General features: G+C 35.4%; 1 protein-coding gene and 2 pseudogenes across 2 annotated transcripts; 2 read left to right on the top strand and 1 right to left on the bottom strand.

Moving 5' to 3' along the window:
- The first annotated feature begins 1,572 nt into the window (after positions 1–1,572).
- On the top strand, positions 1,573–2,265 carry LOC147563775 (kunitz trypsin inhibitor 5 pseudogene; annotated as a pseudogene).
- Positions 2,266–3,668: 1,403 nt separating this feature from the next.
- Positions 3,669–5,643, top strand: LOC147563774 (high mobility group B protein 7-like). 2 transcript variants are annotated; one of them, XM_086640540.1, is made up of 8 exons: positions 3,669–4,030; positions 4,300–4,382; positions 4,510–4,540; positions 4,636–4,743; positions 4,824–4,881; positions 4,987–5,031; positions 5,134–5,235; positions 5,411–5,643. In XM_086640540.1, exons 1-8 carry the CDS (start codon positions 3,921–3,923, stop codon positions 5,474–5,476), a joined length of 603 nt encoding a protein of 200 aa, XP_086496666.1. In that variant the 5' UTR covers positions 3,669–3,920; the 3' UTR covers positions 5,477–5,643. The 2 variants fall into 2 exon arrangements, with proteins under 2 accessions (XP_086496666.1, XP_086496662.1); XM_086640536.1 differs by having other exon boundaries at positions 3,791–4,030; positions 5,408–5,643.
- Positions 5,644–8,730: 3,087 nt separating this feature from the next.
- LOC147563773 (auxin-responsive protein SAUR71 pseudogene) lies at positions 8,731–9,183 on the bottom strand (annotated as a pseudogene).
- Positions 9,184–15,468: the final 6,285 nt, after the last annotated feature.

Raw genomic sequence — 15,468 nt, 5'->3', positions numbered from 1 at the left:
ATTGTAAATCTCAATTGGAACCAATCCGCTCATGGTTTAGTTTGATAATTACATGAACGGTTTGTTTCAGTTGGATAACCAAATCAAATTTCAAATTTTTTCAAGAACAAAATTTCGAGTTTTCAATTATACTTAAACGTACTAAAATATATTATCTCACATATTATTAAGTTTGCATGTGCGTGATTAATTGTGACATAGTTTATCAACATTCGAGGAAGATAAAAAACGATAAACAACTGAATCTCCATCATCCATGATGGCTAGTCACACATTCTTACCTGTATGATATATAAAAATAATACTAAATGGTTTGGTACGGTTATCCGTCAAACAAATACACGGACCGAACCAAACCCCTCAGTTTGGACATTTTAGTATCCAAACTAAACCGAATAACCATTAGATCGGTTCCCAAACCGCCCAAATCTGTTTGGATCAGATTTGTTTGGCTGGTTCAGATACTAAATGTACACCCATCTCCTACCAACCTCTACCTCCACTACCAATACCGAACGTTCACATTACCCATTTTGGAGTGCATGTAGTACTTCCCTATAACTTAGGGAAGCTAAAGATCTATAGGCACCTCTTATTGGTAAAGGCTTCCCCATCCTACATGATAATACATTGACAACCCACAAAAATTTAGCTGTTCTTTATATTCTCAAAACTGGAAAATGTTTGCCTAATGTAATATCATGATTTTGTCAGTTGTTATAAACTAAATCATAAGTACACGAGAGTATAACATTTACACCCAAAATTCAAACTACAATACGTATACGTTTTACATAATTTCGTTAGGTGTTTTCCCTCAATCCACCCCTATCCATTCAGGACACCACATTAAGTGAAAAAAACTCTTTCGTAATTAAGTGAACACTGAATGTATCTTACTTGGCGGATCATGGTCAGCCACATCATTCCATAACACTCATTTTTAGATGACCAATGATCTCATAATTGCTTCAATAAAATTGTGTCAGAGAAGATTAATGAGAGTGATTAAATTAAAAAAATGAACATCTTTGAAACCTCTGATGGAAATTAATACATATAGTTTGCCTCATTAAAATCTTACCGAAAAATCCAGTAAGATAAAAACTGAAAAAGAGAAAAGAGTACAATGTATATATCAGATATCTTCGGGGCAGAAGTAATTTCACCATATAATATACTCCCACTAGTAAAAATCTCCCATAAAAGATCATTTCTATATTGTCTAATTACTCGTACATTGAATTTATAATCTAAATGAACTCTGATGTATCTAACATTTTTCTTTGCATCCACGTGGTCTTATCCTTCACCTGGACCACCTATAACATAATTCACCAAGTTTACATTATGTATACGCAAACACGATGACACGAGGATAACTATACCTAGATCTGGCATATACCCCAGCAGCCCCCAAAATGTACCAAACTTTATATATTAAATTAATCAAGTTGATTAAAATATAATGTAAATCAATATCTACTCTAATCTACTTTTTCTATAAATGGAGAACATTTATCATCTCATTTCTTCATCTGAAGTCTTATCTACCAAATTCATACCTCCATAATGAGAACTACCTTTTCTGTTCTTCTACTTTCTCTGTTCTTCGTTTCTGAAAATTTGTTGGTATCTTCCATTACTGTACTTAAACCTGTACGAGACATAAAAGGCAATGACCTTCAAACTGGCAAAAAATATCGTATCCTTCCACTAGCTCGCGGTATGGGTGGCGAGGTGACACTAGGAAACAATAGAAACGGTACATTTTGTATACTCGATGTGATCCAAAAGAATATTGAAGTGTCAGATGGTACCCCGGTAACATTTACACCTGTCGACCCGAATAGAAAAATAATTCGCGTATCCAGCGATTTGAATGTCGAATTTAGTGCTGCCACGGTCTGTATGCGATCGTTGGTATGGAAACTTGGAGAACTCGACGAGGCGACCGGTCAAACATTTATTACAACTAGAGGGGAAAAAGGGAACCCTGGTACTTCAACCTTGAGAAATTGGTTTCAAATAAGGACAGGTGAAGGAGATTTCCCTAATAATGCATACAAGCTTGTGTTTTGCCCTAGAGTTTGCAATATATGCAGGCCAATTTGCAAAGACATTGGGGTTTATATTGACATAGTAAATGGGACACTTACGAGGCGTTTGGCTTTGTTAAGTGATGATGTTGCTAGACCATTTATGGTTATGTTTAAGAAGGTTGAGTCGAGCAAAATCAACTTATCTGGCTCAGATGTCGAATAATAGTTAACCTAGCTACTTATATTTCCTTTAACTCCTTCAAGTTTGTAGTCTGATTTGGTTATGTACAAGAATAACGGTTGCTTAGTATATATAGCTAAGCAAGCCAACCTCAGTATGTTTTATTTAAGAATAAGTGAAGATGATTATTAATCTCATCATGTTTCTATTGCTTGAAATATAAGATTAAAAATCCTTTACTATTTTGAGGTGTCTCTTAGTTTTTTTTCTTTCTAAATGAGCCCTTATTGTTGTTCTTCGTATACTCTCGTTCTGATTTAGTAATCTTTCTTGGTCTTATTATGTGTTTCCTAAGACATAGGATCGGGTTTGAAAAGCCACGCGATGGCTTTGACTAGCCTTTGGAAATATGTCTTGGAAAGGTTCTCCTGTCCCGTGATGGAACTCCAGAATTGGGTTCTTTTAAGGAAAAGGTTATAATGGTTTTAAATTTTGGAATGCTGAAAATTTTAAGTAATTTTCTAGGGAAGTAAATGATACTCGCTATAGTATCGTCTTAATTGTAATTAATTAGATTAATTTTGTCGGGTTTGATGTCTTTATTTGTAAATGTATATCACATAAGGTGACTTGTGAGACAAAATGAGAATCTGACATCTTATTAAGTAAATAAAGGCGCTCCCAGACACTTGCGGACTCACCTATTTAGGGGAAAGCTTGTGCATTTCGTCCATGATTTGTTTTTTTATGTTGAGATGTCCATGATTTGTTTAGTTTAGCATAAAGTAAACAAATGTAATTCACATTATTTAGAATTAAGTCCTAAAAAACCTTGGATACAAATTACTACTACATAAAGAAATCAACACCGGAATGGGATTTGACTTCATTTGGAGCCCATTCCTTTTCATGTTCTTCTTTTTCTATTTAGGAGACTCCCCAGATGGCAACCGAAGACGGACAAAATCATCGTCGTATTCATTTGTGGTTTGGGGGGTTTCTCCCATATAGTAGACATGGATGCAAGAAATATAATTTCAGTTGAAGCTTTTGTACGATGGTGGTAGGTTGAATTCAAACTGGTTTATGCTTTGATATTTTTTTTTTTGCTTTGATGTATTCTAGTAAGAGTCGTCACTCAGTTACTCTCCATGAACAATTTACAACGAATAATCCTTAGAGAGAGAAAAAGAACACCGACTATTAAGTTTGACTACCAAAATCATAGGGGAGGATTTATAAACATCCCCTTCAACGCAAATTTGAGATGCAGTTTGTGAATGAAGGAGGCGCCTATAGAATTTCCCAAATTATAGTCTTTGGGGCTAAATTAGCATGCTGTATTAATACGAGGGGCAAAGGGTAAAATTGTTTTCAGTTGGGGACCAAATTGAAAGCGACCCTTTTAACTCAAATACTGGCGCTCAAGTTCAATTTAATTCGACATGACCAAAAAACCAAAAGAACAAGATGAGTAGAAATCGACGGTGTAAAATATACCAGCTCATCAATCCGCGTCAAAGAAGAAATTTGAGAGTAAAAACATTTCAGAATTGGCGCGACATCTGGCGCCAAAATTGAAAACCTAGTCCCCCTTTTTAAACCGCCAAGACCCTCGTTCTCATTCCAACCCTCAGAAAATCTCTCCGATTCAATCATCGACTTCCTTCTCCCCCTCTCTCTCTCTAAACTCAAAAATGGCAGCAGGATCATTAACCAAATCTAACCCTACAAGAATAAGGAAAAGGGTAGATTCAGAAACTAATTCCCTGAAACGCGCTAGGGATGGTAGCGCTTTCACCCGATGGTAAATCACTCTTAGGGTTTGTTTATTCAGTTTGATTAAATTTCTTGATACTGAGTAAGATTTTCATCTTGATAGAATAGTTATTAAGAGAAATTTGTAGTTGATAGGTTTGATGTTCATGAATGTTTAACTTAGGTGAAACGATTCATCTGTTTGTATTTAGATTTAGATTTGTAGTTTGTTCATTTAGTGTTGAGTTTTATTTATTCAGATTTATAATTTTGAAAGTTGATTAGGGTTTAATGGGGGATTGTTTTGGTGATTCCCAGTGAGGAATGTAAGAAAGATGTTCCAGTTGTACTGATTGATATGCATGATTGTAGTCTTGATTCCAAGATCAAGATGAATTTAGGTATTCTTATTAACTCTTTTTTTGTTGATAATTTCACTAGATCTACTTTAATTGATGTTTTTTCCCTTTCCTTTTGGGAGATTCTAGAACTAGGGTTTACTGATTAGTCTATGTTTTTCACTTACAGAGGCCCAAGTAGTTGAAGTTGTTCAAGAAAAGTAAGCTCCTTAACTTTGTTCTTCTAGTATTTCCATTTCTGATTATTGTTATTTTTAGATTGTCATCTAAGTTAGGGTTTTCCCTGAAATTACAGGAAGAAATCAGTATCATCTGAACCAAAATCAAAGAGAACAAGAAAGGATAAGAAAGTGAAGGATCCTAATATGCCTAAACGTCCCCCGACTGCTTTCTTCGTCTTCATGTAATCTCTCTCCCTTTCTCTCTTGTTTAGTTAATTGGTTGGATTGAAATGTTAATATTTGTCTGTACATGTTATTACAGGGAAGAGTTTAGAAAATCACACAAGGAAGCAAATCCGGATAACAATCGTGTCAGCGTGGTACTAATTTCTTTACTACCCTTTCATTTTTCATTGCTTATATGCTTAATCCAATAACAATCTTTGTCTTAAATTTCAATTTCTGTATGTTCTTGATCATGGAAGGTTGCAAAGGAAGGTGGGGAGAAATGGAAATCATTATCAGATGAAGTGAGCCTTATTTAAAACTTGGGTTAATGAAATTTCTAGAGTTTGCATAATTGGAATTCTTGTTTTGATGATTTGGGTGCATTTTGATTGTTGATGAATCAGGAGAAAAAGGTCTACCAGGATAGGGCAGCTGACCTCAAGGCTAAGTATGAGAGTGACATTGAAGCTTATAATGCCGAGAATGCTGAAACTGAGAATCAAGAGGTACTAATCGATAACTTCACTTGCCGTTGCTAAGTTTGTTGTTTGATTTGTAGTAAGCACAATCTGATTCCGCGTACCAAAATGACCTAAATTAGCACAAAATGAGTTTGTCTACTTCGATATTAAATTTAATGACTGAAGAGATTATTAAACTATATAATGTTTAATTCAGCAGGATCAGGAGGAAGTGGCGGACGAACAGGAAGAACAGGAACCAGTGTCTTCAGAGAAAGAAGAGTAGATTGTACCAGTTACTAGTATTATAGAGAAGTTTGGTTATCTTCAATTTGGTTATCTTCAATTTGGGGTCTAGTTAGATTGTCCCATCTTTTTGTAAATGTTTCAAGTTTGTTGGAGGGTGAACCATGAAATAGATTTTTTCAATGGAAATTGTGAGTTTGCTCTTCAGATTGGCTTTTCAAATGAATGTTTTGTTAGTATCTAGTATATCATTTTATTCCTTCATGGTGTATATTATTATTTTTGATGTTTGGGTATCTTTCATTTTCCATAACCTAACACTTTGTCATCATAAAAGCAACATAAAGAAGTATAAATCTCATAAAAAAAAAAACATAAAGAAGTATAAATCTCATCAAAAAAAAAACATAAAGAAGTATAATATTAGAGGGACTAATGATCTTTACCTTCAATCAAGGAAAAAAAAAAAGTCCGAAATCTTGCTTTGAAAAAACCTAAAGCAAATTGGAATATTATATCTTGAAGAAAATAACCAACTAGATAAAAATGCATAAATGTTCCCTGGTCGGTACTTTTCTAAGTTATAATCCTTTGAAATAGTATAATCGGAGTTAAATTTTGACTTGTTAAAATTGAAAGAAATTAATAACTCAACATGTGCATGTAGAATGACCCATCTCTTCTTAGAATTGAGGCTTTGGCCAATGCATACACGCCTTCAAAAACGTAAAATAGGAATCCCTCTTATACGGGGTTTTCATTAGGAACAAGAGAAGACATAGTAAAAACAACAACAGAGCAAGCACAAGAAAAAGAACAACTGTTTTTGCCGAAATTAAACTAACAAGTAGAGTGATCTTGTTTGACGATGATGATGATGAAGAAGGCTAATCGAACATATTTTGACTTGTTAAAACTGGAAGAAATTATTAACTCAATATGTGCTGTAAGGGCACATGGTAGAATTGAGACTTCTGCTAACACGTACACTCCTTCAATAACATTGCATAGCAAACCCTCTTATACAGGGTTTTTATTAGGAACAAGAGAAAACATAGTAAAAAACAACAACAGAGCAAGCAAGAAAAACAACAACAGTTTTTGCCCAAACTAAACTACTAAGTAGAGTGATCTTGTTTGACGATGAAGAAGGCTAATGGAACATAGTTGTCAATAATAACAAGACGTTGTTCCTTGTTGCATGCCTTGTTTATCTTCCTGAATTAACCTAAGGAGTTTTCCCCACCTTTGTCCATCAATTGGAGGTCTTAAGACAATTACGCCTTCCGATGGCCAAACTCTTGAGAGTTCATCAGCTACCTTGTTCGCTTTCCCTGGATTATGTATGACTTCACCAAACTCAATCTCATTTCCAAGAGCCTTAATGTTTTCCCAAGTTTGCCATACATCTCGCTGAACAGATTTAGGTGGGGAATTGAAGTATCTAACTACTTCTTCCCTATCAGAACCGATATTAATACGACCAAAAGGTATTACTTTAATAGCTAACTTAAGACCAGCTTCAACACCTTCAAGTTCATGTAAGAGAATACTACCTGCAGATTTTGATTTACCAGCAACTGCACAAACCAGGTCTCCTCTCCAGTCCCTTATGATTGCACCATACCCAGCTCCACCCAAGTTGACCGACCCGTCTGTGTTCAACATAAATTCCCCAAGTGGAGGACCTTTCCATGTTACTTTCTCTGCCGCGTCTTTTGTTGAACCACCAGCTGCTGATTTGCTATCCGATACTGCACCAACATATTGAAGACTACGTCTCGTTTCGTTATAGATTTCTTCGTTATCAGAACTACTAGAAGATCGATAACCATGGTAGCTACCTCTGACTCCGATGAGACGCTCGTTCGGCTTGTTGGTTTGGTCAGAGCTAGACGAAGAAGATAGGAGACGAGATATTCCCCATCCAGCAAGACCAACAGCACCTACAAATAAAGCAGCCATTTTCCCAAGCCCATCATCTCCTTCATTGTTTTCTTCAACTTTTTTCTCTCTTTCTCTCCTAGTTTGGTTCAAATTATTTGATGAATCCATTACAAAAGATCTCTCTGCTAGCTACACCCAATTCAATTGTGTGAAATACACTATTTATAGTGTCACACTCTGTGCATTTACTTCAAAGTCTTTATGGGTTGAATTTACTGATAGATAAGTCAAGAGAAAGTATTAACTGTGTTGAAAATAGTAGTAGTAGTAATTAACAATTTCCTAGGTAACTTTGTTTTTTGTTTCTCATCAAATTTAATTCTAGTAAGAATAAAGACTTTTTACCACTCAACTACTTTTATCATATTAAATGTATGTCTGACAATGTGTAGTATAATTTTTTGAGTGTTGCATTAGAGAAAGACTTGAATTCTAGTACTACCAATAAAGACTTTTACATGTCGCTCAACTACTTTTATCATATTAAATGTATGTCTGACAATGCATAGTAGAGTTTTTTGAGTATTACATTGGAGATACTTGAATTAAATGTATGTCTGACAATGTGTAGCAGAGAATATGCACTCTATTTGGAATTTCACTATGCATCTCCATAATGTAGAGTTTGCAAAATACACTCTATTTTGGAGTTTCACTCTTCACATATCCATATGGTGTGGTGGTGGTGGTGGGTGGGGGTTGGGGTGGGGGGCCAAAAAATAACCCTAATTATTACATGTAAGCATAAGTGTGAAAATAAAAATGACTTTTTTGACTTTCTATAAAGAAAAAATAGGTAATAACAAGAGTTAATTCCTATATGGCCCCCTACTTTGTGACCAGCTTCCTTTATGGCCCCCAAATTTCTGTAAATTCAAATATGGCCCCCTATTTTCATGGAAATGTCATAACTACCCTTCCCATTAATATATTTTCAAAATAAAATTAAAAACAAAAACCTAAATTCCACCTCACTTCCCTCTCCACCACTCATCTCTCTCCACGTCACCTCTCTCCAACTCACCTCTCTCTCTCTCTCCAAGTCAGCACTCTTAAAAAAAAAAAAAAATTTTTTTTTTTTTTTTTTCACTCACCTCTCTCTCTCTCTCTCCAATCAGCACTCTCATGAAGGTCGCCGGCCGGAAAATTTTCCGGCCGGCGACCTTCATACTTATAAAAAAAAAAAAAAAAATTTTCACTCATCTCTCTCTCTAAAAATTCCGGCGAAGGGGGTTTCCCTTCGCCGGAATCTGGTCTGTTGAAGAACTAAAACTAAAAAAAAGGGAAATCCCTAATTTCTAGAGAGAGAGAACTAAAACTAAAAAAGACAGAATCAAAGAAAAGAGAGAAGAAGGGACTGATTAAAGATGATAATCTTCAGAGAATTGACTAAGAATCCTTTCAAAATCATTGATTGAATCAGCACCACCGATTCTAATAAGTTCAAGAACTCTTTAAAAAACAAGAACACCACAAGGGATTTTCAAAACCCCTTTTTGTTCATACCCATATTCTTGAGCAGATCTTTGAAGTAACTCTGTGAAAATTGGATGATTTAATAACTCGGCGTTTACAACAAATCTTTCCATCTCCTCGCCTACATAAATCGGAACGTAACCTTGAGGAACTCCATTAGATCGGCGATTTCTAGTTGTTGTTGTTTGTAAGAAATCGGATCGTCTATTACTTCTATTTCTTGTAGAAGTTATTGACCCAGATCGTAGAAGAGAGTACTGAGAAGAATCGGAAACTCGGGCAAGGCATCGAATCAGTTGCTTCATCTTCTAAAATGAAAATTCTAGAGAGAGAGAAGGAGATGTTTCTTGTAGAAGTTGCTTCAACCTATTTTGGTCTGTTGAAGAACAGACCAGAGCTGGTCTGTCTTTCCCTTCGCCGGAATTTTTAGAGAGAGAGAGAGATGAGTGAAATTTTTTTTTTTTTTTTTTTTTATAAGTATGAAGGTCGCCGGCCGGAAAATTTTTCCGGCCGGCGACCTTCATGAGAGTGCTGATTGGAGAGAGAGAGAGAGAGAGAGGTGAGTGAAAAAAAAACAATTTTTTTTTTTTTTTTAAGAGTGCTGACTTGGAGAGAGAGAGAGAGAGAGGTGAGTTGGAGAGAGGTGACGTGGAGAGAGATGAGTGGTGGAGAGGGAAGTGAGGTGGAATTTAGGTTTTTGTTTTTAATTTTATTTTGAAAATATATTAATGGGAAGGGTAGTTATGACATTTCCATGAAAATAGGGGGCCATATTTGAATTTACAGAAATTTGGGGGCCATCAAGGAAGCTGGTCACAAAGTAGGGGGCCATATAGGAATTAACTCTAATAACAAAGCAGGTTTGGTAGAAGAAAATGACTTTTACAACTTTATATGAGAAAAATGACATTTATATAGTGCTAAAATAACCCTAATTATTACATGTAAGCATAAGTGTGAAAATAAAAATGACTTTTTTGACTTTCTATAAGAAAAAATAGGTAAAAACAAAGCAGGTTTGGTAGAAGAAAATGACTTTTACAACTTTATATGAGAAAACACAGACAAATAAAGTAGAGTTGAAATCAAAACCTATTGAAGTAGAGTTGAAAACACAGACAAATAAAGTAGATAGAGTCAGTGTCATCATTATGTTAATTCTACAGTGATCCTACTTTATCAAAAGGGTTAATTCCGTTTTAGCCCCCGATTTGTGACCAACTGACCGTTTTGGCCCCTAATTGTGTCCGGCAGTTCGTTTTGGCCCCAAAAAATTCCTAAATGGCCCCAAATTTTTTCAACCTCCCAATTCTACCCCCATGGCATTTCTGTAATTATTATTTTTTTCTTTTTCTTTGTCCACCTCATCTAGCAATTACCACATCACTCTGTCCACCTCACCCTTCTTCTCCGGCGAAAAGTCGCCGGCCGGAATAAAAAATTCCGGCCGGCCACCTTTACCAAAAAAAAAAAAATCTTCATCTTCTTCATTTCTCTCTCTTCTTCATCTCCTTTTTTTCTCTCTCTTCTTCTTCTTCTTCTTTCTTTACCTCTCTCTCTCCGCCCCTTCGCCGGAAACCAGACCTTCAACTAGACCTTTAACTAGACCTTTAACTAGACCTTTAACTAGACCTTTAACCAGACCTTCAACCAGACCTTGAAGGTCTCGGTCTGGTCGGAAACCAGACCGAGATCTGGTTTCTACAACCAGATCCCGGTCTGGTTTGAAACCAGACCGAGTCTGGAGCTCCTTCGCCGGATTATAGAGAAAGAGAGAGAGAGGGGTTAGAGAGAGAGAGGGGTTAGAGAGAGAGAGGGTTAGAGAGAGAGAGGTAAATAAAGAAGAAGAAGAGAGAGAAAAAAAGGAGATGAAGAAGAGAGAGAAATGAAGAAGATGAAGATATTTTTTTTTTTTTTGGTAAAGGTGGCCGGCCGGAATTTTTTATTCCGGCCGGCGACTTTTCGCCGGAGAAGAAGGGTGAGGTGGACAGAGTGATGTGGTAATTGTTAGATGAGGTGGACAAAGAAAAAGAAAAAAAAATAATTACAGAAATGCCATGGGGGTAGAATTGGGAGGTTGAAAAAATTTGGGGCCATTTAGGAATTTTTTGGGGCCAAAACGAACTGCCGGACACAATTCGGGGCCAAAACGGCCAGTTGGTCACAAATCGGGGGCTAAAACGGAATTAACCCTTATCAAAATCAGAAGAAACCTTCAAATTTTGACCTAATAGAACTTCAATGTTCTACAAACAGATAAAATAAACCCTAAAATTGATCAAATACAAATGTCTTAATTGAAGAGCTCTTTCAGTAAGGAAAATCTAAGTTAATGGCAGAAGATAAATTTTAACAGATTTATCCTAATACTATTCAGCTATTCATGAAATTATCAGCTCTTATTAAAGCTTGGAGTAAGATCGGAACTCACGGAGAAATAACACTGAAATGTCTGAAGAAGGAGAGTTTAATGCTCTTTGTGAATTATCATCAATAGATGTTTAGGTTATTTTGATCTGGAAATAACCTAAACATTTTCAACACAGGTTTGGTAGATTTTGATAAGGTACAACAACTTTTTGTTTTTGTAGCTGCCCGAGGAGAAATCTTGCTTAACCTAAAGCAAATTGGAATACTATTATATATATTGAAGAAAATGACCAACAAGATTAAGATGCATAAAGGTAGGGGTGAGCAACGGTCGGCCGAACCGACCAGACCGAACTCGGCCGAACCAGACCGAATGGTTTTTAGGCCGAACCGAATAGTATTCGGCTCGACTCGGCTGAAAAATCGATCAACCGATCAAAGTTTGGTTTGGCTTCGGCTTGGGATATTGAAAACCGCCAAAACCGAACCGACCAAACTACATATATTTATTATACATATATATATAAATATTGTATAAAATAAAACTAAAAATAAGTATTTAAAAGTTGAAACTAAAAAGTAAATAGGGATTGGAAATTAAGAAAGGAATATTCTACGGATTGAAACCTTTAATAAAATAAAGAGCTCATTTGAATTATAAGTTTCTTTTTGTTTTGTCCTTAAGTGAAAAGGTTAAAATCTAACCTAATTTAATATAGTTTCAACTATTCTTCTTGCTGCTTCCTATAAGGTGTGAAGTCTTAACATTAAAGCTCCCAATCTCTCATCAAACTAATACACCACTATTCAAGTTTTATATACTTGTCTGATCTTTGTGTATGAAATTTATCTTTTTAAGTTATTTATGTGTCTATGACGGTTACAAGACAATTGAACTTAAATATATGGTTGTTGAAAGATTTTAGTTATTTTGTGCCTAATACGTTATCTTTTTATGTTTTGATTGGAATTACATTGTTAAACATTATCATTTCAATAATTTCATTTTTCCCACGTTTTATTTGGTTTATTATGTTCGGCCGGACCGACCAACCGAAGTCAATCGAACCAAACCGAACCGGGCCGAACGAAGTCGGCTGGCAATTTGATCGGCTCGGCTTCGGCCGGTGATCTAGCCAAACCACCATTGATTGGTTCGGCTTCGGCCGGACTCTAAATGATCGGCAACCGACCGTTGCTCACCCCTACATAAAGGAAATTAATAACTCAATATGCGCCGTAAGAGCACACGGTAGAATTGAAACTTTTGCTAACGCGTGCACTCCATCAATAACATAGCATAGGAATCCCTCTTATACGGGTTTTTCATTAGGAACAAGAGAAAACATAGTAAAAAACAACAACAGAGCAAGCAAGAAAAAGAACAACAGTTTTTGCCCAAACTAAACTACTAAGTAGAGTGATCTTGTTTGACGATGATGACGAAGAAGGCTAATCGAACATCGTTGTCAATAATACGAAGATGTTGTTCCTTGTTGCATGCCTTGTTTATCTTCTTGAATAAACCTAAGGAGTTTTTCCCACCTTTGTCCAACAATTGGGGGTTCTAAGACAATTAGGCCTTCCGAGCGCCAAACTTTTGAGAGTTCATCAGCTACCTTGTTTGTTTCCCTTGGATTATGTTTCACTTCACCAATCCGAATCTTAGTTCTAAGAACCTTAATGTTTTCCCAAGTTTCCCATACATCTGGCTGAACAGATCTAGGTGGGGAATTGAAGTATCTAACTACTTCTTCCCTATCAGAACCGATATGAATACGACCAAAAGGTATTACTTTAATAGCTAACTTAAGACCAGCTTCAACACCTTCAAGTTCATGTAAGAGAATACTACCAGGAGGTTCTGATTTACCAGCAACTGCACAAACCAGGTCTCCTTTCCAGTCCCTTATGATTGCACCATACCCAGCTCCATCCGGGTTGACCGACCCGTCTGTGTTCAACATATATTCCCCAATTGGAGGACCTTTCCATGTTACTTTCTCCGCCGAGTCTTTTGTTGAACCACCAGCTGCTGATTTGCTATCCGAAACTGCACCAACATATCGAAGACTACGTCTCGTTTCGTTATCAGAACTACTAGAAGATCGATAACCATGGATGAGACGCTCGTTCGGCTTGTTGGTTTGGTCAGAGCTAGACGAAGAAGATAGGAGACGAGATATTCCCCATAGGAGACGAGATATTCCCCATCCAGCAAGACCAACAGCACCTACAAATACCTTCATCAAAAAAAATAAAAAAACAGCACCTACAAATAAAGCAGCAGCCATTTTCCCAAGCCCATCATCTCCTTCATTATTTGATGAATCCATTACAAAAGATCTCTCTGCTAGCCTAGCTACACCCAATTCAATTGTGTGAAATAGACTATTTATTGTGTCACACTCTGCATTTACTTCAAGAGATGAGAAATGCTAGGTTTACAACTCAAAAATCTGGAAAAACAATCCAGATCTATGTGGCATCCCATTTGGCACGTTCTTGCACGCTCATCTAGGGAAGGAAGAAGGGATATTAAAGTTGACATTTAATACTTTTCATTTACAGACACAACTTTCAAAGACTTCAATCTTCTCCCACATTATCAAATCCAAGGGCGAATACATGTTAATCGAACGGTCCTAATCAAACTCACTTTAAATCGGATCTTTTTTTTTTGTTGAACTTATATAAATCGGATCTTAATCTGTAAAAGTTGTCTTAAAAAAAAAAAAAGAAAAAGAAAAATCTGTAAAAGTTGTCGGAGATTAACGTCGGGGAAGATGATCGGAGTTCGGTATCAAGACAATCTTTTCGATTTGATTTATAAGTGTTGATTTTGGATCAATAGCTCTCAAGCCTATTACCTTAAAAAAACATCTCTTTCTTCTCTCTTAAAAACACAAGAAACTAGTTATAAATTTTTTCTTTCTCTCACTCACTACAAGTTTTCTTTTACTAGTCTGCTAGTTTATGTGGGTTTAGAAATTGATAGAGACTATTTGGATCTTTTCAATTTTCGATTTTTTATTCTTTTTCTGTGATTGAAAATGAGTGTTGTATAAATAAAACTCTAATGGATTATGCATGATGAAGAACAAGGGAGAATGGAGAGCAGTAGGATTTGGTGCTTTAGTCTATTCACTAACGCTAATAATCTTCTCGAGAGATAACCCTTTACTAGCTCCGATGTCCCAAGGAGCCATCTAGATCATGATCAAGCTTTCAAGATTTAAGATCAGATTCTTAATAATTGGGAACGGTTGGACTTGATTAAGAGGGAGAAGATTGAATTCTTGATATTTGTGTTGAAGAGAACAAAATTAATTTTTGTCACATAATCAATTGCTACACCCTCTAAATATCCTTGCTTTCCTACCTATATAAAGTTGCCAAAATGTGTCAAATAGGATGATGCCACATAGATCTGGATAATTTTTCCAGACTTTTGGGTTGTAAACATAGCATTTCTCTTTATCATATTAGTTCAACAAAAAAAAGAAAAGCCAGTTTTTTTTTGACCAAGGAAAAAGAAAAGCAAGTTTTTTTTGATAAAGGAAAAAGAAAAGCAAGTTTGGTAGAAGAAAATGACTTTTACAACTTTATATGAGAAAAATGACATTTATATAGTGCTAAAATAATGTAAAGAATATCTTTAGTGTCACACTTTATAATGTCATTTGATTCTAATTTATCAATAGGAGAATATATATATATATATATATATATATATATATATATATATGTAATCCACTAGTATAAGGTACAACAACATTTTTTTAGCATAAGTGTGGGAACCCTAATTAGCATAAGTGTGGCAATAAAAAAATGACTTTTTTTACTTTATAATGTCATTTGATTCTAATTTATCAATAGGAGAATATATATATATATATATATATATATATATATATATATATATATATATATATATATATATATATATATATATGTAATCCACTAGTATAAGGTACAACAACTTTTTTTTAGCATAAGTGTGGGAACCCTAATTAGCATAAGTGTGGCAATAAAAAAATGATTTTTTTTTTGATGAAGGAAAAAGAAAAGCAAGTTTGGTAGAAGAAAATGACTTTTACAACTTTATATGAGAAAAATGACATTTATATAGTGCTAAAATAATGTAAAGAATATCTCTAGTGTCACACTTTATAATGTCATTTGATTCTAATTTATCAATAGGAGAATATATATATATATATGTAATCCACTAGTATA

The sequence above is a fragment of the Eschscholzia californica genome, unplaced genomic scaffold, assembly GCF_041429995.1.
Source record: "Eschscholzia californica isolate CP2 unplaced genomic scaffold, dmEscCali1.0.p SCAF_1, whole genome shotgun sequence".
NCBI lineage: Eukaryota > Viridiplantae > Streptophyta > Magnoliopsida > Ranunculales > Papaveraceae > Eschscholzia > Eschscholzia californica.
The sequence above is the reverse complement of the archived record's forward strand: the minus strand, read 5'-3'. Positions and strand labels throughout refer to the sequence as shown.

Bases quoted from the DNA above. Each gene is read 5' to 3' on its own strand.
- LOC147563774 (XM_086640536.1), top strand. From the start codon at position 3,921: ATGGCAGCAGGATCATTAACCAAATCTAACCCTACAAGAATAAGGAAA. The intron at 4,744-4,823 runs GTAATCTCTCTC...ATGTTATTACAG, and splicing joins ACTGCTTTCTTCGTCTTCAT to GGAAGAGTTTAGAAAATCAC. The intron at 5,032-5,133 runs GTGAGCCTTATT...TTGATGAATCAG, and splicing joins GGAAATCATTATCAGATGAA to GAGAAAAAGGTCTACCAGGA.